The 27,321-nt window shown below is 36.6% G+C and overlaps 1 protein-coding gene across 5 annotated transcripts in view; it reads left to right on the top strand.

The window, feature by feature from the left end:
- PTPRZ1 (protein tyrosine phosphatase receptor type Z1) overlaps nucleotides 1-27,321 on the top strand; it is a 167,082-nt gene that overhangs the window by 86,502 nt on the left and 53,259 nt on the right. For all 5 annotated transcript variants that reach the window (XM_082633063.1, XM_082633064.1, XM_082633061.1 and 2 more), the window contains 8 exons: nucleotides 2,870-3,049; nucleotides 5,185-5,336; nucleotides 8,609-8,704; nucleotides 9,181-9,247; nucleotides 15,724-15,881; nucleotides 16,049-16,199; nucleotides 25,194-25,378; nucleotides 26,599-26,725. In XM_082633063.1, the coding sequence (XP_082489189.1) occupies nucleotides 2,870-3,049; nucleotides 5,185-5,336; nucleotides 8,609-8,704; nucleotides 9,181-9,247; nucleotides 15,724-15,881; nucleotides 16,049-16,199; nucleotides 25,194-25,378; nucleotides 26,599-26,725 (1,116 nt within the window). The remainder of the gene's footprint in view (nucleotides 1-2,869; nucleotides 3,050-5,184; nucleotides 5,337-8,608; nucleotides 8,705-9,180; nucleotides 9,248-15,723; nucleotides 15,882-16,048; nucleotides 16,200-25,193; nucleotides 25,379-26,598; nucleotides 26,726-27,321) is intronic.

Below are 27,321 nucleotides of genomic sequence, written 5' to 3' on the forward strand. Positions count from 1 at the left end.
CATTCTGCTATCTCTCTCCCTATGCATTTGACTACTTCAGCTACCTCATCTAAATGGAATCATACAATATTTGCCTTTCTGTGATTGGTTTATTCTTTGATTTTGTTGGCCGTCAGGCTGCCGGGGTGGGACTGAGGGAGCCCTCTCAGATGCTAGGGGCCACTCTCAGTTCCTAGCCATGCACCCCTCACACAACCTGGCAGCTTACTTCTTCAAAGCCCCCAGGAGAATCTCTCACACTTTGAATCTCTCTCTCTTTTTCCAATTTGCCGAGACAGAGCCTTCTATAACATGACATAATCATCCCCATCACCTTTGTTGTCCAGTGTCACCTAATCAAGGAAATGACTATCCCATCATATTCAGAGGTGCCGCCCACCCTCAACTGGAGGAGATTGTACAGGGTGTGTACATTACTGGGTGTGGGAATTTGGGGGGTCATCTCGGAATCCTGCCTACCAGGTAAGTGGGGAACAAAATTGTGAAAGGGGCAAGAGAAGAAGCTGGAGACTAATTAGAAGGCGCTGGAGATGTCTAAGCCGTTGCTTCTCAAAATTTAACATGTGTGTGACTCTCCTGGGGATTGGGTTAAATTGTAGATTCTGACTTGGTAAGGCTACAGTGGAGGCCTGACAATCTCCTAGGTGATGGTGTTGCTGCATGTGGAACAGCAAGACTTACAGGCCAGCGATGACGGTGGCTTGGGCTAAGGGTGCTAACAGTGAAGATGAGAAATGATCCGATTAAGGACATATTTTGAAGGCAGACGCAAAAGGGCTTGCTGAGGAGGAAACAGAGGCACCAGGATGACTTCTGTGTTTAGGGGATGGCAGTGATTATAGGAGGCACTTGTAGGGCAGAAATCCAGTGTTCAGTTGTGGATATGCTACGTTAGAATCCAAGTAGAGATGAGCACTAAATACTGTGGACAAAACAGGTTATATATCATATTCAGTGCTCTAGAGACTTAAAACTTTGTGTTTCTATGTACCACAACTATGAGACTCTTCCTAAGTGTGCTCAGAATTTATTGTACTGTTTGAAAAAATGTAAGCAATAAAAAGAGCTTTATTGATTCGTACTGCCGTTTCTTTCTCTGCTTCTCTTGCACTGACACTAGTAAAACAAGCAGTGTCTTCTTGTCCCCATGCCAGTGTTCTTTACAGTGAAATTAACGTATTATTACTCAGATTGTTAAGGCTGTTCCCAGAAGCCAAAATGTGCATCACTGTGCATATTTAAAGCATATTGTATTCAAGCGCTCTCTAAAAAGAGAGCTAGATTTTAAAATAAGTTTTCAGCACCTATTACTGATTCTGGTGGATGCCTCACTAGGAGATGAATTACCAAATTTTCCCTGGCTATATAGGCAGTTTCATGGTGCGACTAATTATTATTTCTTTCCTGGATTAAATTATGCAAAATTAGCTTTATCACATTATGAGAGCTTGCATGTAACTCGATCCTCACTGACTCCCTTAACACAAAAAGAAGATGGCATAGACTAGGGTTGTATGGAGTGTATGTTTTCTTATAATTTCTCTGAACATCAACCATGTGAAATCTTGGCCTTACCCATACTCATGTTCTGAAAGAAAAGCATTTGAAAGGATAGAAGCTGAAAACGGTGTGGCTACCTACTCTTTCATGGAATGGCGGCAGAAGTGCTAGAGTTTAGCCAGAGAAAAGGTTGAGACTTGGACCCACAACATTGCATATATTTTAATAGATGAACATTAAATAAAACATACCCATTGTTAGCACTGCTTGGGTGCTTAGCTAAGTTAATGTCCAGTGAAATACGTTATGAGAGATGGTTTGTGGTTTCAGGTAGTGGTGAAATAAAGGCAACATAGGGCAACTTGGGTTTAGAGGACTATTCATTCTGTGGAACAGATGAAAATTCACTTCACTATAAACAAAAATCTTTAGAGAAAGCCCCGTTTTATTTTTTCTATTGTTAAACCATAAAATCTGTTAGGCTTTATAACCAGGGGAAAAAAGGGGGAGAGGGTAAGGAAGGAGATATTTCAAGAAGAGCCTGGTGATTACATTTTTATAAATAAGCCCTGAGCAGATGGAAATTAAACCAAATCGTTCAACGCAGGGATAAGAGAAAGTCTAAAGGAGCCTCCCCCCCACCCCATCCCCATGGAGAGTACTAAGGAAGTCAGAACTTAACTCCTCTCATCTGGACATGCTTCAATCTGGAACCCTGAGCTAGGACTAACTATCTGATAGGACAAGTAGGTTTTCTGTTGATTTGGAAGAGCGTGATGGCTAAACAAGGCCATTGTTGAACCCTGTACTTGTTCTATAAGCATCTTCTTATAGTGTATCATATTAAAACCCAGAATCTAAATCTAGGCATACAGTTGTTTCTCAGTATTGGAGAAGGATTGGTTCCAGGATTCCCTCGGACACCAAAATCTGTGATGCTCAAGTCCTTTATATAAAATGGTGTAGTATTTGCATATAACCTACATACATCCTCCCATTTTCTTCAAATTATCTCTAGATTATTTATAATACCTAATACAATGTAAATGCTATGTAAATAGTTGTATATACAACGTAAATGCTATGTAAATAGTTGCCAGTGCTTGGCAAATTCAAGTTTCCTTTATGGAACATTCCGGAATTATTTTTACCAAATGTGTTTGCTCTGAGACTGGTTGAATCTGCAGAAGTGAAACCTGTGAATACAGAGGGCCAACCGTAATTATTTTAAGAATTGGTTTAAAGATGTCCCAATTTTCCCTACTATTGTGTCTATTTTTATGTAACATATTAACTACTTTATAAATATAAAATTTAGCTTTTGCATGGTAATTTTAAAAACTAACTTCTTTCTTTTTTTCTCCCCTAGGAGCACTAAATCAAAAAAATTGGGGAAAGAAATATCCAACATGTAATAGCCCCAAACAATCTCCTATCAATATTGATGAAGATCTTACACAAGTAAATGTGAATCTTAAGAAACTTAAATTTCAGGGTTGGGATAAAACATCTTTGGAAAACACATTCATTCATAACACTGGGAAAACAGGTAAAATATTTGCATTTTGTTTCTCACGTTAATATGTTTATCAGACCTAGAGTATGTTTAGGTTATTTTCCTTTGAATGATGTATTCTGAACTGGATAGAAACTATAGGTAGAAGAAGTCAAATAGAAAATTGGAAGTTTAGACCTTCTGAAAATGTGTACAAAAAATTAAATGACCAAAGTCATAATATCACGTTCTCCAGTAATATAACAATAAAGATGTCTCCACTGGAAGAGCTGTTAAAGATAACATAATATACAGCTATTGTAATTTAATAACTCCATCACTGGTTAATCACTTAGTCAATCAGGATTTCTTTTTCTTGGGCATTTTATTTGATCTTGTCTGCTCAGCCTTGTGCTATGCTCAATATTTGGATGTGAAAAAAGCAATCTACTATAATTGAATTTTAAGAAATTACTAGCCCTTCTATTAGAAAGTTTAAAATTATATACCATCCTTAGGAAGCACTCTCTAAGTTTTTTTTCTTAGTATGCAAAATATAATACCATAAAAAACTCCAGTAAACAACAGATAGACAAAATAGTTTATAAAAGTGAACAGTATTGTTTTTCTGATCTTATATGTTAAATGAAATCATATGTATATCAGGAAGTTATGTAAAAACAAATACAGGAAAAAGATTAGAAAAAATATTCACTATAATAGTAGCTATGTTGGTGTGGTTTTATCATTAGTGGTGTTTTTCTCTGTTTTCCATATTTTGGTAATATAATTATTTGAATGTGGTAATTTAATTTTAAGTCCCGTGAGGGTAGGAATTTTCAACATCAGTGCCTGATAAATAATGAGCACTCAGTAAGTATTTGCTGAATGAATAATTTGAAAAATTATTGCATGTTATAATATATTATTAATTTAATACATAATAGTATATTGTCCCAAATCTTGACATTTTAATTACCAGTTTTAAAGGATGTTACAAAGCAGTAAAGCATGTAATCTCTGCTTTATTTTTCTTAGTGGAATGTGGTAAAGCACTTGATCTTTAGAGCCACACTTTTTAGGTTCACTACTGGCCATTTAAAGCACAGTGTGGAACCTTGAGCAAGTTACTTAACCTCTCTGTGACTCAATTTCCTTATCTGTTAAATAGGGATTGTAATGGTATCTTCTTTCTAGGGTTGTGTGAGGATCAAATATTTAATACATGTAAAGTAGTGTAATGCATGGCATGTCATAAGTGATAAATGTTGACCATTATTGTTATTGTGTTTGTTGCTATTGTTATTATTCATGAAAGTTTATATCTCTAGCTGGCTGGTGTCCACTGGAAAAAAGCACAGCCTAAAAGTTAAGAATTATGTTTTATTTGGCAGACTTTATACTGGCCAATGTGTTGGATTCTGTTCCTAATGCCAACAGTGGTTTCTGCTTGATAGAACAAAGACTATTTAAATCTGATTGAGAGACATTGAAATCTTGCATTAGGGTCTCCAGAGAATCATTCATCTCCAGATGACTCCTAAAGTACAGTCAGATAGTATCTGCTACAGAACTGAAATAGGAGAGTTTAAGATTCTGAGAGTTGCAACCGAGGGTTCAAACATGAGATGGCTTAAACCCCTTCAATAGGAATGGGTCTCCCGCCTTTCTTGCCACAGTCTAGGACAGAAGTTCTGAAGCTGTTGAAGCCTGGAGTGATGCTTGGAGGCATAAGGAGATGGGACAAAAGCAGCAGCCTGTTAAAGAGTAGAAACAGGCTGACCTTGAGAAGGTTGGGGGTGCCCCCAGGAAAAGACTTCCTCCTTCCACCCCTCTGTTCCTTCTCCCTTTAACTATCCCCTCACTACTATCTGATGCGTTAGGGGAGCAGGGCTTTGGACACCAAACAAACAAATCTTGGAACACCAAACAGACAGGGCAGGTGGACTGCCTGTCTCCTGCTTTTAGTGCTATATAGCAGTTAAGGTCTTAGGTTTATTTTACATTTGTGGCAATAGGATACATTAAGTATACTATGCAGAGTTACAAAGTTCAGCTTCCAAAATGGTAACTTTTTTAAAATTTATCAAATAAATGATTTTATTAATGTACTTTAATAGATGAAAATTTAGTTAAATTTGCAATTTTGATTCTCAGAAACTTAGATGCAATTTTATTGTTTTTTTAAGTGGAAATTAATCTCACTAATGACTACCGTCTCAGTGGAGGAGTTTCAGAAACGGTGTTCAAAGCAAGCAAGATAACTTTTCACTGGGGAAAATGCAATATGTCATCTGATGGATCCGAACATAGTTTAGAAGGACAAAAATATCCACTGGAGGTAAGTCAATAGTTCCACTAGTTACTATTTCATTTTCTAAATCATTGGGATTTTATTTAGCATATAATTTGATTCATTTGTAATCACCTTTATAATTTATACAGCTATATTTTGTTTACTTGGTTAATATCTGCCTTCTTCACTAGCCTAAGCTCAATAAGACCCATATGTGATTTTCCACGTCTGGTCATTATAGATGATCAATAAATACTGATGAGTGAATGAATGAAGTTCTTTCCATAGCCCAGTAGGAATAAAAGGGGAAATTTTTATCAACATACTGGAGAATCAAAAAGCTTCAAATTAAAATGAGAAAATTTTCAGATTTAAAATTGGCAAAATAAATATAATTATAATAAATAGTGTGTGTGCAGTGAAATATGTAAACACTTTCATACATGTCTGGAGAAAGTATAAATTGGTAGACTTTCTGGGAAGCAGTTCACTTGTTTTTATCAAGAACTTTAAATGTTTTATTCTCAATATTCACATTTCAATTTGTAGCAATTTAGTCTGAAGAATAATTAAGGACATACTCAAAAATTTATGTGCAGAGACTTATTTACAATAATAAAAATTGAAACAAAAGGAAATGATTAAATACATTATGATAGATTATTATAGATCTTGTAAAAATCATGTTTTTCAACAATTTATTCACACAGAAAAAGTTCATCATAAGTGCTTTTAAAAAGTGGAATGTAAAATAGTATACACAGTATTTTTTTTTATTAATTAATTATTTATTTATTTATTTATTTTTGGCTGTGTTGGGTCTTCCTTGCTGCACGCAGGCCTTCTCTAGTTGTGGTGAGCGGGGGCTGCTCTTCGTTGCGGTGCGCGGGCTTCTCATTGTGGTGGCTTCTCTTATTGTGGAGCACGGGCTCTAGGTTTGAGGGCTTCAGTAGTTGTGGCTCGCGGGCTCTAGAGCACAGGCTCAGTAATTGTGGCGCATAGGCTTAGTAGCCCCGCGGCATGTGAGATCTTCCCCGACCAGGGCTTGAACCCATATACACAGTATTATTATTCCAAATTTTGTAAAACATGAAACTAATTAGTGGCTGAGAGTACAGTCTGAGTCAAATGGACGAGGCTTGAATACTGGCTTCACCATCTAGTTAGTAGCTATATGACATGACATTGTAAAAATTATTTAATTTCCCTAAGCTTCTGTTTCTGTTCTGTGAAACTGACATAATAGTAGTAGCACATCTCTGTAAAGTTACTATGAGGATTAAATGAAAGATTGAATTATTGCTATTGTAAAAATAATTGAAGGAAACCAAGAAAACATTAATAGTGATTTTCTCTGGGTAATGGCATTATAGGTGCCTTTTCTTTTCTCCTTTAAAGTTGCCATATTTTCAATATTACCTGTAATAAATCTGTATTACTTTTATAATCCAAAATAGTTATTGATAATAAAAATAAGATAAATTAGTTATTTCATAAAGGATTAAAAATATTTTAATGTGGAGAAGCACATTCAAGTTTATGACTTATAATTTTTTCAATATCCTTAAAGAAAAGCATATTTATCAAATTTGGTTTGTTAAAAATACGAAAGTCAACCCATTAAACACATAACATTCTCACTTCCGAGAGTTTAGCTCTCTCGCAATGCTACTTAGAACAACGGTGAAAATCAAGAAAAACTCTTAACAATAACAAAAGCTGTGATTCAGCAAAATAAATTATACAGAATCCGTGTACTAAACCTCATGTATTTTTCTTATTTAAAAGCCCCTCAAGTTGTCTCTCAGAGATGTCATTTGTTTGTTGTTTTCTTTTTATTTTATTTTTTAAAAACATTCATGGTTTTTATTTTATTTATTTATTTTATTTATTTTTATTTTTTTGGCCGCGCCACACGGCTTAGCGGGATCTTGGTTCCCTGACCAGGGCCCACGGTAGTGAAAGCCCGGAATCCTAACCACTGGACCGCCAGGGAATTCCATCTTGTTTGTTTTGCAAAACACTCTCCACGTAATTGTGCAAGCAGGGAAACTGGCGGGTATGCTTGACCTGCTCTTTCTTTCCGGCCTCTCACATCCTATAATCAGCGCCTCAGTTCTGCCCCTAAATGATGTGGGAGGTCAGAAAAAGGTTCAAACCACCTTTGTCTCTTACTTGAGTATCTAAGTCCCTGCAGCTAGTTTCTCTCCAGTCTTAATCCCTTCTGCTCTCCCCCCTTCTCCCCAGCCCTGCCCCCTTCCCATCAGGGACTTCTATTGCCCTCCAGCCCAAACTGCTGGGACTGCCTGTGTGGCCCCTGCCTACTTCTCCAGCCTCATTTCTCTCTTCTCCTCTCACGTGTGCTCAACTGAACTTCTAACAAACTATTTTCCATTTGCCACACTTCTCATACTTTCTTGCCTGTAGGCCTTTTCCTAGCCGGTCCCTCTGACCTGAACACACATTCATCTCTTCTGCTTTTTCATCTGTCAACTTTAAAGCCACTCATGCTTCAGGGGTCAACTTGGAAATCCTCTCTCTGAAAAGGTTTTGGTGACCACCCAAGGCAGGAGCCACTGCCTTCCTCTGCTTCACACCTGCTATTTCTCTGATCCATAGCCCTAACTGCACATTAATCTTTTCAGAGGCTTTCTGCTCTTCCCTTAATTATATGTCTAAACTACCTGAGTTATCAAATTTCCAAGCCCACGACACTAGGAGCACCAGCTTGTAAGTGAGTGTGGAGGCTGTTATAGATAGATGTGTGGACTGAAGTAGAAAGGAACAAGGGATAGCCTCGCACCAGGGGGGAGAGACTTAAAATAAGGAATGTATGACTCCTTTGGTATTTTTTAGGTAGAAGCAGAGAGTTCTTGAGAGTTTCACTGTGAGTAGAGCACAATACAATAATGTCCAAAACTGGTAGCTCAGACCATCAAGAAAGGCATGTCCATTCAGGAAAGAATGAAACCATATTTGAAAGAATTCCATCAAAATAGTGAAAATAACATTTGATAATTTATTACATTTGATAAGTGCTCTAGTAAGTTATTCAGGGTCCCCTGGTCATCACAAAGTGGTAATTTCAGTTCTAGACCTGTCCAACTTTGTATTTCTTTCTTCACTGAAGGATAAGTGATAGTTGTGTATACATGTAATTGATAAAATATTTTGAAAATTCACAAAATATAGAATTATATAGTTTATAGAATTTTTCAAATAGAATTTAATGAACTGATAAATTATTTTATTGTCTTTTTGCTGACTTTTTTGTGAAGTCTTTGTATGTAATAAAGCCATCTTTGTTACATTTATAGATGCAAATCTACTGCTTTGATGCGGACCGATTTTCAAGTTTTGAGGAAGCCGTTAAAGGAAAAGGGAAGTTAAGAGCTTTGTCCATTTTATTTGAGGTAATCATTATACAGAGATTTAGCACTAACTTTTCAATCATGGGGAATATCAAAACACTTTTTAACAAATAGAAGGGCTCATAAGTGGAATGATAACTGGGGATTATTTTCAAAGAGAACAACCTCTTGGCTGGTATGTTTAAAAGGGGACTCTTGTATTTGTCAGTTGGATATGTCACTTCCAGCTGGAGCAAATCTGTGCACTCGTACACTACAAGATTTGCTTATTTGCAAAGTATCAGCATAATACAGCAGTAACTGTGAATCGTAACATTTTAAAATGTCCTTTTCTTAATGGAAAATTTGAAAATTATCTGGTTTTTGTTTGGTTTATTCTTAACTCGCTGTGAAAAAAAAGTGTGTGTTTAGGACATTACTTTTGAATACTTAAAATAGAATTTACTAATCTTTACATTTTATTGAATAATTAGTCAAATATTTTATGCAATTTTTAGAACATCATTCTTCTTTCACAGGTTGGAATAGAAGAAAATTTGGATTACAAAGCAATTATTGATGGAGTTGAGAGTGTTAGTCGTTTCGGTAAGCTATTTGGAGAAATCTCTATCTTCCAGATTTACTTTGGATGCACGTGCATTTTTACAATATTATAAAAATCACTTGTTCCAAGGAGGAAGGGCAGACGTGTAAAGAGGAGCAATCTCTCACATCTTACACTTGACAATTTACACATTTCTCACTAAAGAACAATTTATCAGAACTTTTTGTCGCACAAAATCATAAAACATTAATGTAAGTAGGAAGTTGGAAGTTTCTAATTCTTTTATTGAAAATAATCTAATCACATTATGCATTGAAACGTATTTTTATTCTGTCTCTGCATTGTACATCTGTAAAAGACTCTATAATCTGAAAGCAGTTAATTTTATAAAATTTATATTTTAAAGTGACAAGGGAATTGTTACTCAAGTTCAGATGTATTCCCTGGTGGTTTCCTTGATAAGTCCTTTGCTTTACCAATATGATGAGATAAGATTTTTGGAAGGTGAATGCTTACATAGAACAAGGTTCAGTATACTTATCTATTGTTCTGCCTGCTATCTCACGGATCTTGTAATTTGTCACAGCAAATGCTTTTGACAACATGGGCAAGAGACAGCAAACCTGTTGTTATTGTTGTTTTATTTTTATTAAGCAGAGAATTAATGTTGTCCTGAGTTATCAATAAAGGAGGATTATTCCTCTCCGGGAAGCTGCAAAATTTGAAATCAGAAACACAACTCACATAGATCCTTTTCTTGAAAGCAGAAATCTGGCCTAGGGTTGATTCATCTTTGTTAATTATATGTGAGAACTTGAATTGACCAAACTTTTCAGAAGTCAGGCATAGGTGAGCTCCTGCAGTGCAGCTTTCTTTCTTTCTTTTTTTTTTTTTTTGTGAAAGGTGCAATCAAACGGCATAAAGCTGTTAGTTACCTCCCTCCATCCACCTAGATTGCAGAATTCAACATTGAATGCCATAAGCCACACTTAATTTTTCCCTCATTTAGTCAGAAAGTGGAGTCTATGCAGACTGCAAGAAGGCAGCTAGTTTGAATTCCTAAACTTAAAATGATGTAAAATATGAACCTGAATGTTCCCAGGCCTTGCACCAGCCTGTGGGACCACAAAAGTGATACTAACACTGGTTGTTAGTCCTGATTTGTGCAACTGTGGCACTTTGGCCACTCTCTTGAGGCCTCTTCAGTTGTTTCTGGGGGTCTCTAGGAAGGTGTAGTCTGACCTTAAGAACCAATTTGCTCATGTTCTTGGACTGAAGTTTCCTTTTTAATATCTGCTGTCTATAAGCCATTGAGGGGGATGCTTCATCAGAGCCTGCTGTCAGATAGTACCCTCCCTGGGAATATGGGTTCCCTAACAGCATTCTGCCTCTGTCCTGGCTCTTTTTTTTTTTTTTTTTTTTTTTTTTTTTTTGCTGTACGCGGGCCTCTCACCGCTGCGGCCTCTCCCGCCGCGGAGCACAGGCTCCAGACGCACAGCCCCAGCGGCCATGGCTCACGGGCCCAGCCACTCTGCAGCATGTGGGATCTTCCCAGACCGGGGCACGAACCCACGTCCCCCGCATCGGCAGGCAGACTCTCAACCACTGCGCCACCAGGGGAGCCCTGTCCTGGCTCTTAATTCAGAAACAGAACAAATGGTCTCCTGGGCTGGCTGGAAACACATACTAGTCTGCCCTCTATCTATCTTCTCTCTCTCTCTACCCATGCACCAACTTCTTCTCTCCTCTTTTACCAAAAAATAAAATCCCCCATGCCTATCAGCCCATCTACTAGATACTTAATATTTCCGTATACTCAGCAAGGACACCTAAGCCCATACAGTTGTAGAGCTAGGATTTAGAACCTGTCTGTCCAAAAAGTTTGTTCTAATATATTGTAGAGATTTATATTAGTTACATGTTTCAGAGCACATATGAAACACCTGTCAATTTGATTTGAATGGTTGTGAGACATGATCTGTCCAAACTAAATAAGTTAAGTCCTTCCAAAGTTAAATGTTTGAGAGTTCTTGGATTAAATTTAGTCCTACTTCAGAGTCTAGAAAAACCCCCGGTGCCCCATAAATGGTAGGCTTCCCAACATGGGCTGCCAGCCATTGCTGCTGGGAACTTGAAGGCAGTGCTCGTCTTTAGACAGTGACTCAGGAACTGCAGCAAAACTCACATTATATGGAGAATATGTGGCTAAAATCCTGCCACATATTCTCCATATAATGTGAGTGACACAAAAAATCAACACTGTTCAACCATCATTCAGATGATAAAGTCTGCCTTATTACAGTGTGGGCCGGTTGCCCATTTCCTATATTCCTCCCTAAGAGACAAACCCATTTCTCTTTCCTTCCCTCTTTCTTCCCTTTTTTCTTTTCCTTCCTTCCATCACACCTACTCTATGTTAGACATTGCTCTCACGTGGAGTGGTGAGAGAGGGTGCGGTTGCAGCAATCAGAGATAATGCATTCATATTCCCCAAGCAGAGCCCACAAAAGGAAAAACTGATAGCCGAAATCCTTCAAGTTACAAGAAGGAGACACATCCCAGGGAAATCATCAGTGATTCTCAAATGGGAGTTCTCATCAGAATGATTTGTGGTGCTTTCCTAATCACAAATGCAGGCCAGGAATTTGTATATTGAAAAATTCTCACAGGCAGTGTTGATGTGGCCCCATCCAAAGTCTCATTGTCCTAAGTTATAAGAGTTGGTTTTAAGTATTTAATGGTTCTTTCCTTGCATTGGGCCTGACCATGGTCTTTGTCTTTATCTCCTTGTCTCTCACCCTCCTCATCTTTCCACCTCCTACTATCAGCCTCCCACGAAGGAGGATCTGATTGGTTTGTTAACCATTAATTCATGTTCAAAGGAAGAGGATCACTGAGTGAATGACTGATCACAAATAGAGCAGTGTTGGCTCAGGTGTGATTCTCTCTTGTGTTATTAATAGTGAGGTTATTCAGATGAGGTGCATGTTTTTGCAAGCCACAAAAAAAACCCACCTTGGTCCAGTTTTCTCATAAGATGATGGTGCAGTTGGAAAATACCACTGTAATTGTCAAGTCTTGTGATATCAGAAAGAAACTTAGGACATGTACATACATAACAAAAAAAATAAGGTACGAAATAGTTAACGTGTCCATAACAGAGACTAGATAAGTGGTATTGAAGTGCAGAGGAAGGAAGAATGGATTCTATACTGAGATGAGGGAAGGAGGAATTGAAAACTTTCTTCTGATTCTTTCCCTTGCTCTTAATTATTTCCCCTTTAATTTCTTCTCCAATTTCACGACAATTATCTATTTCACCATCCCTATTCAAATCTTCTGGTTTTCCTTTTCTGGCTTCTAGGTCTCCTGGTGTCGTTTAATTTCCCACCTAATTTAGCAGTGAGTCAATTTCTGGCTCCTTACTAAATTAGTATTCTCTATGTCCACATTTCCACAGAACATTTGTAAGATAAGTTTTTTCATCAGAAAAAGGAAGAATTGTAGTCCATTGATGATTAAAAAATAGGTTATTTAATCACAAATTTTCTAGGTATCAAAAACATAAATCTGAAAATGGAAAAATATTCACGTATTCAAAATAGTTTCCTTAGTTTCTGAGAACTTGAATCTGAGTCTGAATTCTAAATAATCTTGTCTTGACATTGGAGGAGAGGAAGACATACTTTTAGAAGTTACTAATTAACCCATTAAGCCTAATGTAACTTGAATTTTCTAATGGATTAAAACGATTTAGGTTGTATCTACGTGACACTATCAATTCTGTCAATAGGTTTTTACTTCTAAGATTTAGTCTTAAATGCAGACTGGAAGCAGTTATCTATAACTTTATTAGCAGGCTTCTTTCTTCCTGAAGAAGTTTCTGTATTGCAGAAAAAAGTAACATTCAATAACTAACTTTTAAATGGAAATAATTTTTTTCTTTGAGGCTTTCTGGATATGTCTAATCTTCATTTCATTTAGAGCTGTAATACACTATTAAGTTCATCTGGTCCAAAATGTAAAATAGATAGCTAGTGGGAAGCAGCCGCATAGCACAGGGAGATCAGCTCAGTGCTTTGTGACCACCTAGAGGGGTGGGATACGGAGGGTGGGAGGGAGATGCAAGAGGGAGGGGATATGGGGATATATGTATATGTATAGCTGATGCACTTTGTTATACAGCAGAAACTAACACAACATTGTAAAGCAATTATACTCCAGTAAAGATGTTAAAAAAAAAAATCATCTGGTCCAGTTATTTCATTTTGTAATGAGGAATTTGGGGTTCGAGAAGACAAAAGTCTTGCAAAAGCTTTACTCTACTTAAGGTTTTCAACTCTGGCTGCATGTTTGAATCACCTGGGGATGGTTTTTTTTAAAATGTAGACGCACCTAAAATTATAGCCTAAAAATAAATATAGATGCTCATGTCCCACTACTAGAGGTTTAAATTAAAACAGCCTAGGGTGGGGTCTGGGACATTGATTTTTTTTTTAATGCTCCCCAGATAATTCATATACTGCTACTCTGTACTGTACCATCTCACTTAGGCTAGATTAAATTGGCGTCAGGGACTATTTCTTAATGACCTAAATCTACAAGACAGAGCAGAGGACATGTACTGGACTAGGTAGTTAAACACAGATAAGTTAAAATAAGTTAAACACAGATCTCACTGGTAAGCAGATTGCTGCCCATGTGAGTGAGGACTGGTACACAAAGAGCAAAGTGGCCAAGGCAGTGCCATTGGTAAGTGCTGTTGGAAAGATGCAAGATGGAAAATGGGATTCTTCAAGGAGATGGATTTAGCCGGGTTGTTTCAAGGTTCTAAGATAGATGGAACACTTAGGAAAGGTCTACCAATTTTTTGCAGGAATTCTCTATTCTCGATACAAGTTATATATCTTTGTAAATATAGCAGGAATAAATCAATATTTTTATTATATATATAAAATCTGAAATATATTTTCTACTCTTTGTCCTGCCTTTTTACTCTCTTCATGGTGACTATTGATAAATAGATCTTGAGTATCATGTACATCATTTTTCCCTTTGTGAATAACACTTTTTGCATGCTATTTAAGAAATCTCAACCTACCCTAACGTTATGGAGATAATTTTCTATGTTTTCCTCCAAAAGCCTTATTAGTCTGTCCACATCTAGATCCACACTCTATTTAGAACTGATTTGTGCTTATGGTGTGAAGTAGGGAATAAAGATTCATGTTTTTCTATAAGGATATCCAGTTGACACAGCAGTACGTATTGAAAAGGTTAATCATTCATTACATAGTAATTTTTCTGTCATAAACCATATATGTGTGTGTCTGGACTCTTTATTTTCTTCCATAGTTCTCCATCTTTGCATAAATATCTCACTATCGTGATTTCTATGGCCTTATATAGTAGGTCTTCCTACTTGGTATCCCTACCTTTGTTATTGCTCAAGATTGTCTTAACTTTTTTTGTGGTTACATTTAAATTTTAAAAACAGAATGTCAATTAATACACACACAACACCAACACCACACACCCCAACACCAACCCATCTGGAATTTTGATTAAGATGTCATTGACTCCACAAAACAACTTGGGGAAAATTAACATCTTCACAATACTGAAACTTCCCATTAACATGATATTTCCCACCATTTTAAGGTTTTATCTAATTCTCTCAAAGTTTTTAAATCTTCAGTATAGATGTTTTACACATCACTTGTTAGATTTACTTGTATTTGATATTTGTTGCTATCATGTTATATTGTTTGAAATTTCATTTTCTATTGTTTGTTACCAGTTAATAGAAGTACAATTAAGTTTTATATATTGGTGTTGCATGCAGTGACTTTGCTAAACACACTTATTAGTTCTAATAGTCTGTAAATTATTTTCAATACCTCACATGCTCAACTGAGTTATTTGAAAATTATGATGACATCATTTTTTCCTGCCCAATCTTCATGACTCTTTTTTTCTTTTTCTTACCTTATGGTAAATAAATAAAGTAAATAAATGGTCCCAGTCCTCCAGTTCAATGTTAGATAAAAGTGGTGGTATTGTAGAAGGATTCCTTGTCTCATTCTTTATCACTAAGGGAAAAACTTTCAATAAGTCATTTTTAAATATGCTGTTTATTATGACTTTTGAAGATAATCTTCATCAGAATAAGGTTTTGTTTTTCTTTTTCACAAATTGGTATTAAATCCTATCAAATGGTTTTACTGTATCTATTCAGATGGCCATATGATTTCTGAATATCTTTCATATGTAAAAATAATCTCTCCAGCATCTTGCCCATGTAATGATAAAGCATCTAGCACTATGTAGGGGTATATGCAAGAAAATATAGAGTATGCCAGTTTTATCACCATTTTTGAAATAAATCTAAAATGTTCTTAAAATTTCAGTTCTGATTAAATACATACCAAAGCATATGTCTTTGTTTCATAGGAGCTTTGAGCAGCTAAGTTCCCCTGTTGGGATTTCAGCTGAGATGTGTGTGATTCCTTTGTAGGGAAACAGGCTGTGTTGGATCCGTTCACATTGCTGAACCTTCTGCCAAACTCAACCGACAAGTATTACACTTACAATGGCTCCCTGACATCTCCTCCCTGCACAGACACCGTTGACTGGGTTGTTTTTAAAGATACAGTTAGCATCTCTGAAAGCCAGGTAATCTTGGAAATTCAAACAAATGAAGTAATTTGAAGCAATTTTGAAAGAATTGTTTTCTAAGCTTTACTATAGAATATCTGTTTTAAAGCATTTGCCAATATGCCTTTGAAGCAGATACACAGTTAAATTATGTGTTATTATATGTTAAATTATCTTCTTTCCAGCTGGCTGTTTTTTGTGAAGTTCTTACAATGCAACAGTCTGGTTATGTCATGCTGATGGACTACTTACAAAATAATTTTCGAGAACAACAGTACAAGTTCTCCAGGCAGGTGTTTTCCTCATATACTGGAAAGGAAGAGATTCATGAAGCAGGTGTGTATTGAAATATAATTTTGTAGGAGGTAATTGTGGTATAGTGGAAAATATACAAGGCTTTGATTTTTGGAAATATTTTGATTATAGCCTTGTAGCTTTAGGTAAGCACTTTAACTTCTCTGAATCTCAGTTGCCATTTTTATAAAATGACAATTAAAAATATCTGTCTTTCCAACATGAATAACCCCATTTTGCAGACAAGAGACACAGATTCAGTAAGGAAAGTAATTTTTCTAAAATACATAGTAATAGGTGGCAAAGTCACATACACACCTCCACATTCTTTGTGTCATCTGCCTGAGCTAACAGCTATAAGAGAGGGATGAATAAGGGGTGAGGTGTTCAGAGCTTGGGGAGATCACTTCTGGTTGGGATGACTAGGGAATCTCCGTGGGAGAGCCACATTTGACCTGAGTCTTGATGTGTGATTTGGGTTTTATAGAAGTACTCATCCTTGTGTTGGCAGCTCCCAGAGAAGCCTAGTACCTAGTAAGGATTGAAACCAAAGGCACTGAATTATTAATGAATAAAAAGTGAGTCTTTCCCCCAGTTTCTTTCTTTGAAAGAAAAGAAGTCTGTCCTTGTCAAGTCCAGGCAATGGAGAGGAGGGAAAGTCTCTGGAGTCTTTTGAAGCTGACACAGCAGTCAGAAGCCTTTGAAAGTGTCCAGACGACACAATCAGTTGCATCTACTGACTTGTTCTTTTCAGTTCACACTGAGGGTGCACTGGTTCATGAAAGAAAGAGTTGAAGTGGCCTTTGCTTTGGGCACTGAAAACCTTTCCAAGGACATGGTCTTCTTTGATCCCTGTCCTGCAATGAAGTTTTGGCCATGTATAATTTTAATTCAATAATTGCCTGCTTTTGAAGGTTAGGCATTAAAACAGCATGTTTTTATTGTTTCAATGTGATATTTGTGGGAATTGTTTATCCTTTAACAACAAAAACAGAGCACAAGACACCAGTGATGAATAGCTGCACTTAATGTGACATTGTTTCTAATTAAATTGCCCCAAAGTGAGGACATTTAATTATATTTCTACCAAAAATAGTAAATGCTAAAACTTCCTGTCTGGTAAATAATACAGTTGATTAGAAAAAAGAAACAGATTTACCCATCTCCTTTTCTGAAATGCAAATGACCAAATCACAAAGTAAATAAATATGATTTTTTGGTCATGTACTTTTATTAGTTATATTTTATTAAAACCCTTCAGTGGCTCCCATTGCTTTTAGAATGAAATCCAAACAGTTTGTCATTACATGGTAGGTCCTATTCAGCACTTACTGGCCTTAGTGCTTACTCCTCCTTGGCCAGCTTCCTTCCCTCATCCCAACCTCTATGAGGGCCCTGGAGAGGGCAGACCACACTCTCCCAGGTTGCATGTTCTTCCCTGCTGGTCTCCTCCTTGTTCTTCAAGACTCAGGTAGACCATTGCCTCCACTGGGGAGCCATCTCTGACTTTACCTCCACCCCTACCAAGCCTCTCTGGCCCGGGGGCACAGGACTGTGCCCTCGTGAAGGTGCCGTGCCCATAGGGTGCAAGATGAATGATGCTTGGCTGGAGGTGTGCAATGTGCCCAGGAGCTCCTATACGCTGGGCAGCCACACTTCCTAGCAGTTGCCATTGTAGGATATTGTCTGTTTACTTATCTGTCCCCCACCACCGTCTGAGCTCCAAGAAGGAAGTAACTAAGTCTTTTATCACTTTACCTCCTTTGCTGGGCTAAAGTAAAGCTCTCATTCATCAAATAGTCACCAAATGACTGAAAAAATCCATTTGCTTATATAATAAAAATATGGCAGGCTATGCTCGATGGGTGCCTCTTGCATCATTTAATGTGTAAACCCTTATGTAGTTCTGTTTTAATGTAGATCATTGTTGTTTTTCACAGTTAAGTGATGAAGGCTAAAAATAATAATAACAAAAACAATAATAGACCAGTGTGTTCAACCAGGCATTGGCCGTATTTTCCTCATTTTATAGTTTGAGAAGCTGATATTAAGTGGCTCACCCAAGTTCATGGAACTGTAAAAGGCTGGAGTCAGTATTTGAACCCAGGTCTTCCTAATTCTACAGACGTTCAAAGCTCTCTCCACTATGCTTTATAAGGGAACATAATTTATGCTTACATAATTTTATAATAAAAACTGATGACTTTAATGACATGAAACTTTTTTTTTAAATAGTATTGGCTCTTTTCAAAAACTAGGACAATTGAATTCTTGCATTTTCCATTATGAGTATTTGCATTCACCAAGCACGTATTTTCCATGTGCATATTCCTGTGATTTTTTTTCCCTTAATGGATACACTATCACCCTTCTACTTTCTCGAACTGAATTTGAAAATAAGAATTGAGGATTGCATTTATTTTCAGGACTTAATCTTTATTAAATTTAGTCTGAAAATGTTTTTATTACATGAACATTGTAAAAAAGGAGAAAATATAGATAAGCACACAGAAGAAAATAAAAATGCCTTATACTGTCATTACCCAGAGATAACTGCTATGAGGATTTTGAGGAATATCCTTCTAGGTCTATCTCTTAAATTAAAACTATATTATTATATCTCACAAAATATCAGGCTATACCACACTTATCTGTTTATTGATTTTGCTTTACTTAATGATGTAAATATATCATTAATCACATTCTTAATTTTATGTACTATTCCGTTGTATAGTCATAGCACCTTATTAAATCAGTTTCTCAGTTTGGGACATTCAGATTATATTTATATATTTTGCTATTATAAATATCAAACATCCTCATTTTGACCAAGAGAAAAGTAAGAGGTGGCATGAAAATTGTTAGAATTCTGCTCTTGGTAAATGCATTGTAGAAAAACATATTTTGCAAAATATCAATACATTATAAGTAATTGCAAAAACCATGAGAGGTCTGCATATCCATACAAACTTTTTGACGGTAGAAATCAAGCCTTATTCATTTTTGCATTCACAGGAAAATGCACTCAGTGTTTGTGAATGAATCCATATTTTACCAGAACTTTAGTCCTCTATTTTTGCATTTTTACATAGCGTTGCCATTTATTAAAAGGCATTTATTTTTGGCTTCATGGGATGGGCGGTGGCTCTTCTAAGAAACACAAAATTTAATGGAACCATCTGATCTTGAAGGAGTTAGGAAAAGCTGTCTCTTAGTTAATGAGAAATATGTGTCAGTAACCATACAAACATAACATGCGTGTAGAGGAGGTGAAGTCCAGGTTTGTCCCCTGCCTTCCAGGCAACAGATGCCTCCCTGCTGCCCTCTTATTCCACTAGCAAGGCTCTCCACCTAGAAGCAGGGGCCTCTTGAAGCACAGTAGGAAAGAGCTGGGTCTTTTAAAGCCCAGTCGACTTCTGGTTTCAAACCGCAGTGCAAATACTTATTCATTATATAAAAATTGTCAAGTTATTTAATTTCTCTGAGTTCAGTTTCTTCACCTATAAAATGTGAGTTCAAAATGGCCACCTTGTAGGGTTGTTGTGAGGTTTAAATGAACTAAAGTTTGCAAAGCAGTCCATTCCCTTGAACATAATATGCTCCAGGCCCATAGCTCCTATTACTGTAGTGTATGTGTTTGTGTGTATGTATACACTCATGTATATACGTGTGTGTATGCATTTATATATTTGTATATATAGAATGGGGAAAGCTCTCACAGGTATGGCGTGCTATTCAAGTTTTCCATGTTTAGGGCTTTTGTTTGTTAAGTAGAATTATAAATGCACTTTAAATCTCATTTGCTAGCATTGTAATATTATTTAATGCAAACTTTTTTTAAAAAAAACATAAAATATAAAATGCTTTTCAAGGCAGGGTAGCATGAAAAGAGTGTCTTCATAGCTTAATGTTGTATTTGAGCTATGAGAAGTTTTCTGTAATTTCCTGAAAAATGTCATGATGCATTATACATCAGTAGACCTACCTTCTTGAAGGTCAGTAGTTGTAAATAGCATTCATTAAGGTCACATGTACATTAACTCTGTGCTCTAACTATCTGCAGAAAAGTGACATGGAGATTATTTACTTCTTGGAAGATTATATGTTACAAATTGAACTGTTGATGAAGTTACTATGTGTTCCTAGAGAAGATTGACTTAATTAGGTAGAATTCGAAAAATTTCTTTTGGTTATTTATCTAAAGGGAATGGCATATAATCATTGAGAAGTGCACAGCAGTGATAGATCATTTCTAGTTATTTTTAACATTTGTGGCAATCTTTACATTCGTTTTATTAAGATCTGCTACTCCGTGAGGGGAAATCACAACCTTAATATTGATTGTCTTCTGAGTCTGTCAGTCTTCAAGTTCCCCACATACCATGTGGTAATTACCATGGTACTTTCAGTCATCAAATTACCTGTCTCAATACTTTTTTTTTTTTTTTTTTTTTTTTTTTGCGGTACGCGGGCCTCTCACTGTTGTGACCTCTCTCATTGCGGAGCACAGGCTCCGGACGTGCAGGCTCAGTGGCCATGGCTCACGGGCCCAGCCACTCCGTGGCATGTGGGATCCTCCCAGACTGGGGCACGAACCCATGTCCCCTGCATCGGCAGGCGGACTCTCAACCACTGCGCCACCAGGGAAGCCCCTGTCTCAATACTTTTTAAAATGAGGCTCATAAACCTCAAGCAAGGATGTGGTGGATTTATCAGTGTGCATTCACGGAAGTACTTCTGCCATGGGCTGTGTTAAACTGTACCAAACCTCAAACAATGGGAAATACTGGGTAAAAACCTAGTGACATTTTCTCTGCCACTCCCCAGGAATCACCACACTGTCTTTTCTCTTCCATCTACATTTTTACTCATAATCCATGGAGGTAAGGCTGGGCCTTCTCCCTTAGGGCATGTGTCCCTTCTCCCAGGGTGGGCACATAGAACAGCAAAGGCAGAAGGAAACTCCTATCTCCTCCCCTCGACCATCGGCACTGACTTTCGTGATTAGCTAATCACGAGACATGTCATAGGGAAAGAGGTGGCATGTTCTCCTCCGTTGTGCTTTTCCTTCATTTATTTCCTTTTCTTTTCCCACTTTTTTTCCTTTTTCCTCTTGACACTCAGCGCTTTGCCTATTAATCTTTTGCAACTGGCTCTGCAAGGCATACGCATTGCTATGTAGGAGGTATTCACTCTCCATATCCATTCATTTAAGTGATGAGAAGGTAAAGGAGTTCGTGTGAGCTAAGTTTGTGAAGCTTTTACAACTTTTAGTGAGAAAAACATGTACTTTTGAAAAGCACAACCTAATTTGGTCTAAATGGCAGAATTTTTAAAAATTTATTTTGCATTCCTCTGTAAATGGAGTCTAGGATTTGGAAACTAAAAGCACCCATGACATCTAATACCTTACTAAATTTAAGGATTAGAGGAATGAGGTTCCTATAGGCAGGGATGGCACCGTCTTTATTTGTATGTCCAAGAGTACCTGGAACCAAGTAGATGAGAAACGAATGTTAAACATAAGTTTTTAAGTAAGAACACTTACCACTCTCTTAAAATGGAGACCACATTCTCATTCTTTATATGTGAGGACCCCTTGCATGTGGACCGAAGCGCTTACTTGTATTCTATGTGGCTCGACGTGGACTCCAGATTTGTCACAGCCTGGCTCATAGCCACAAGCTTGCAGAAACCCGATTCTCCTTCTTGGCCAGTGTTCCTTAAAGGATCAGTAACTGTGATCCAGATCACATGTAGCTTGTAGAAAGGAACCAGGGCATGCGATTCATTCCTAAGGAAGGAAATGGGACCTCAACATTTTGTAGTTCTGAACGCCCCATAATCAAGGAAATTATATTTTTGTTACTATTTTATTACATTTATCGGTAGCTTGTATTTGGTGTCTGAATATATGTTGATCTGGAAGACACTTCTTGAATTTCAATCCAGATAATGAGCTTTATGGAGTGTATGTCCTTCTAAGAGGATAAACTATTTTCAATACAAAATATAATGAAATATAATGAAAACTTAGTGCAAATTAATAACTTATTCCATAGTCATTATGCAGCTTTATGTCTGAACACCAAGTAGTGTATATAAAATTAACTAGATCGTTATTTAAAAGATTCCGTCCTACCTTATAGAAGGGCAACCCTTTGACAAGGTCATAGACTATATACGGAAGTACTGGTCTTTCTCTTGAACACATTCTAAAGTATATATCTTTTTTTCCATAAAATTCTGTATTTTAGCATCTAAAGATAAGATTCAGTGGCAGCTCTATAACATATTACTAAGCTATGATTATCAATAAGCAAAAGGAGTGTTTTAAACATAAATTTCTAATTACAATGTAAATTTAAACTCTTAAACAAATTACTAATAAACTTTTACAGAAGTGTAAAGAAGAAAACAAAGGAATGAAAACCTGGTGGCAAGGAAATGTGAATTTCTTTTCAGAGTCCTACTTTATATTAATGCTGATGAAGTAACCACTGATTTCTACTGTTAAGGCAAGATAAACATAGACGTCTGACCAAAATTGCTTGCACTGTTTAGGAAGTGGTCCTTTGGGTATTTTGCAGCTAATAATTTTATGTTTTTCTCAGTTTCTCAGAGTTTTATGTTTTGTGTACATGCATAAAACTCTAATGCATTTTAAGATAATTTCATCTTTGAGGAAGAGATAGTTCACTTTAAATCATTCTCACTCTATACAAAGTGGGAGTGATTTTTGAACAAAATCTGCAAATGATATTGTCCGGAATCACTTTCCGTCTTTTAAAAACAGATTTGGGATTCATCAGAATCTAGGCTGAGGCAATCCTGTTCCTCTACCTGTATAGTTTATGTTAGAAGCTTACTTCTGAGATGCTTTGGTGGTCTTCTGCCATCTGGCGGACGCTAATAGAATTGTCACTAGATAGAGTAACGATGATGGAGTCTAGACCTGAATTAGAATACATTTTCTCATTCTGAATTCGTGGTTTTTGATAACGGAAGAATTGTCCTCTTATTCCCAAAGGAACACCCCACCCTGCATCCTTGATAAACAAAAAATAGTATATAGTTTTAACAGTGAAAACTTCTGTCTCTAACTCATACAAAGTTATTCATATATTGATTTAAAGAGTATATGTGTATATATATTTATGTTTATATATATTTATGTTTATCTGAATCATTCATATACCATTGCTAGCATAGCATACATATGCCAAAATATCTATTATTAAGTACTGTAATAAAATTTGTTTCAGTTTATAAGGTCAGTTGTTAGTTTTGGGTGCCCTCCCATGTTCACGAGAAAAACTACAGACCGAGAGAGACAAAAAGGCTTTTTGGTCATATTCTGATGCTGCTGCTTGCATGTTTTTGTTGGGTCCTGGAAATAGTTTTGGTAGTAGTGATGATTGGTTCACTTAAGTAAACTGTGTGGTCTCGTCTAGTGGTTTGTAACTTCTGGTATCCCTTTAAAGCAAAGCCTGGATTCTGTGAGCATAATATGTGAGCATAATATGCTCTGCAAGCATAATCTTTGGCCTTAGAGACCTTTCTCTCCCTCTCTTTTGCAAATCTATCTGGTCTATGAAGAGATTATATTCATTACTTTGCTTTATTAGCACAGTATCATGAATTTTGTAATTTTTATCCTCACAGTTAGTCCAAATTATCACATTATGAATGTATTTCAGAAAGTATCAGAGTTTTCTTTCTGATGGGACTACATTTTTGGCATGATTCCCAGCATGGGCTTCAATTCATTTTAAGAAGTCCCTGAATGAGTTTCAGTATATTTTTTCAGCTGAGACAAACAAATCTTCTAATTCCCTGAAATTAATTGCTTAATCTATTTATGATGCCAAAGTGGGATTTTTGTCAGCAGGTCTGAAAAATATTGAAATAATAGTTTTAGTTGTTCTTCTCTGGTTTTCTGTGATAGGGAATTTTTAATTATTTTAAGGATTTTCAAACAATAAAACGTCTGATAATAGACCATCTTTTATCATTGAAATTCTCCTCATCCTGAGCTAAGCGTATTTGTCAGGTACCCAACAAGTGTAATAAAGACACCATAAACTTGAAGATATCCTTTGTTCCTTTATTTTTGAAAACGAATCAGTAATGCCAGATATGTTCAGGGCAGTGTTCTGGGCAATACAAAAATATGAAGCTCTGGTTCTTATGTTTATAATCTACTAAAGGAGTTAAGACCCATTCAGAAAATATATATATAATAGAACAGGCAATTATGCAATGAAATAATAGTGGTGAAACAAAACAGACAATTGAAAATGACAGAGATCACTTCAGCAGAGATCAAAGCGTGCATAACAGAGAAGGTTGCGCTTGATCAAGACATTTCCTGAAGATCAGACGTCAACAGATAGAGATAGGAGGTGTCGACTGAAAAAAATGCGCAACCTAAAAGGTGAACGTTATGTTTTATTCGGCAGACATTCTAAGCACTTCAAGCCCAGGAGACAGGACTCTCAGATCACTCTGAGGGACTGCTCCGAAGAGGCAAAGGGGGAGCCAGGATATATAGGAGTTTTTGCAACAAAGACCAGGTAGTCAGAGCATCAAAAGATTACCTACTGTTAATTAAAGAAAACCAGATATCTCAAGTTAAGGAATTTAGCATTTTTCTATGTATCGGAAGATGCACGAGTCTGGGCTCACTGAAATCATTCCTTTGATATGCACCTCAGCTCTCTGGGGTCAGTTTCCTGTACATTGTCACCCTGAGTTTCCTCAGGGTGCACTGTTGGGGCAGCTGTAATGTGATGGCTTGACAGCTGCAACATCCTTTGTTTACTGATATGGCAGGCAATATTTTTCATTCACAGAAGGAAGGAAGAAGTATCTCAGATACAGGAAATGGCATGAACAAAAGTGCCACAGTGGAAAAGTGTAACTTTTTTACCCTTTATTAAAATACAACAAAAATGTTCATAGAATATGTTTCACTTGTTGAAATCCTAGAGAGTGACAGTTGTATCAATAACTGTACTTTTTTTTTCTCTGAAGTTTGTAGTTCAGAACCAGAAAATGTTCAAGCTGACCCAGAGAATTATACCAGCCTTCTTGTTACGTGGGAGAGACCTCGAGTAGTTTATGATACCATGATTGAGAAGTTCGCAGTTCTGTACCAGCAGTTAGAGGGAGAAGACCAAACCAAGCATGAGTTTTTGACAGATGGCTATCAAGACTTGGTAACTATAAAATCAATTGTTTCTTGTATTGTAGTTTAATTTTTAGGGTAAGAACTTAAAATGATTGTATATTGTTGCCTTTCGTGACTTTAGACTTTGTATGAAGCTCTCTAGTGGGGTGAAGGGGGCACAGAAGCTATATTTAACTATGTCAGAACTTACAGTGGTTGACACTAGGTTCTTACTAATGTTTTGAATTACATGGAGACCACAACTTTGCCAACAGCAACGTTGTAGAGTAGACACTTATGGAAGACTTAGAACTAGAGATCATCTAGTGCAGCCTCTCTTTACAAAGAAAAGGACTCAAAGATCAGTTAAATACTTTATGCTCTCACCGTTGGGGAAAGAATTGGGCCTGGAATGTCAGTGCTCTGATACCGTTGTATGTTGTTTCCCCATCATACTGAATCAGCACAAGGGAAATAGAGTAGGGAATAGAGTAGGGGTCTTGAAAGTCCTTTTGTTTGCATCAAATTTCCAAGTAACAGATGTGAAGTCAATTGCGTTGGAACTTTGGCGACATGAGGCAGGTAATCCTTAGGAAAGGATCCATGTCCTCTTGCTCCCCACCCATGCACAAGAATTAAAGAAAATAAAGTACAGATTCCTTCTGTGACCTGAACATCTCAGTATTAAACTTTGCCCTGGAAAGGAGGTGTTGGGGTATAGCTGAGAAAACCCCTCAAGAAAGCCCCCAGTATAGGTCCAAGACATTGAACTCTGAATACAGACACTCACTGGGGTGTCACTCAAGCCCTAGGAACCTGCATTTAAACAAAAGCTGGTGTGGAATATCATATAAACAAAATAATGAGATTTGTAACAACTTTTTAATTCAGATGTCTAGAACAAAGACACTATGAATTGAGAAAGTTGTGGAATTTATGAGAATATACTATTTTTCACTTCATAATGATGTGAAGAAGATAATAATTCTATTTACATAGAAATTTTAAATAAATATTTAAAATACGAAATTTTCTAATACTAGATCTGATTTGTAAAAAGAAAAAAAAGTGTAGTTTTCCAGTATCTCCCTAATTCACAAATATCACAAGTTCAACTTAAGAACATTGCATAGAATTTTTTCTCAGGTTAATAAAATATAAATTTTTCTATTGACAAATGAGAAAATCTTTTCTAAGGACCGATGTCTAGTATGTTAGTACTCCTATGAGAATAATACATTTGTATAATTACTGCCACCTTTCTTTTAGGGTGCTATTCTTAATAATTTACTACCCAATATGAGTTATGTTCTTCAAATAGTAGCCATATGCACTAATGGCTTATATGGAAAATACAGCGACCAGCTGATTGTGGACATGCCTTCCAATGACCCTGGTAAGTGACCCCCTGATATGCCTTATCTAAATAAACGAGGCTAGTTTAATTTCTGTATGCATTGGTGCTTTCTCTCTGACTTTATATTCTTTTGGCCAAAAGGCAAAACGATTTCCTTTTTAGTCTGGATCATCAGGTAATTTTGTAAAGCATGGAACTCATTTTTCATTCAGCAGATATGGTGTAGCACAATAAGTAAATTTACTCTTAATATTGAAGTTTTCTATTTGTAAAATAAGAACAGCAAAACCTTTGGTAATGTCTGTACTGGCCACCAAATGAAAACAGCTAAGTAAATATAAAGTCTTTGACTTTGGAAAATAAAGAGTTGGTTTCATTTGTGTTTATTTCCTCTTTCAGCCCCCAAAGCATTTTGTAGTAAGTATATACGTGATTCAAGGATCGTGTGAGGTACTTTGAAATATCTATACAAAGCATCTCAAAAGTTTATCTTAGATATTTTAATCCACTTTTTATAATTTGGTGGGGGAGGGGGAGCTTTCCTCTTAGATTTGCCAGTATTATTCCATAAAAGCAAACAAAAAAGTTGTTTCTAATTGTATTTCATTTGCATGCATCTTCTCTTAAGTATTACA

The sequence above is a fragment of the Mesoplodon mirus genome (genome assembly GCF_964341445.2).
Source record: "Mesoplodon mirus genome assembly, chromosome: 9".
NCBI lineage: Eukaryota > Metazoa > Chordata > Mammalia > Artiodactyla > Ziphiidae > Mesoplodon > Mesoplodon mirus.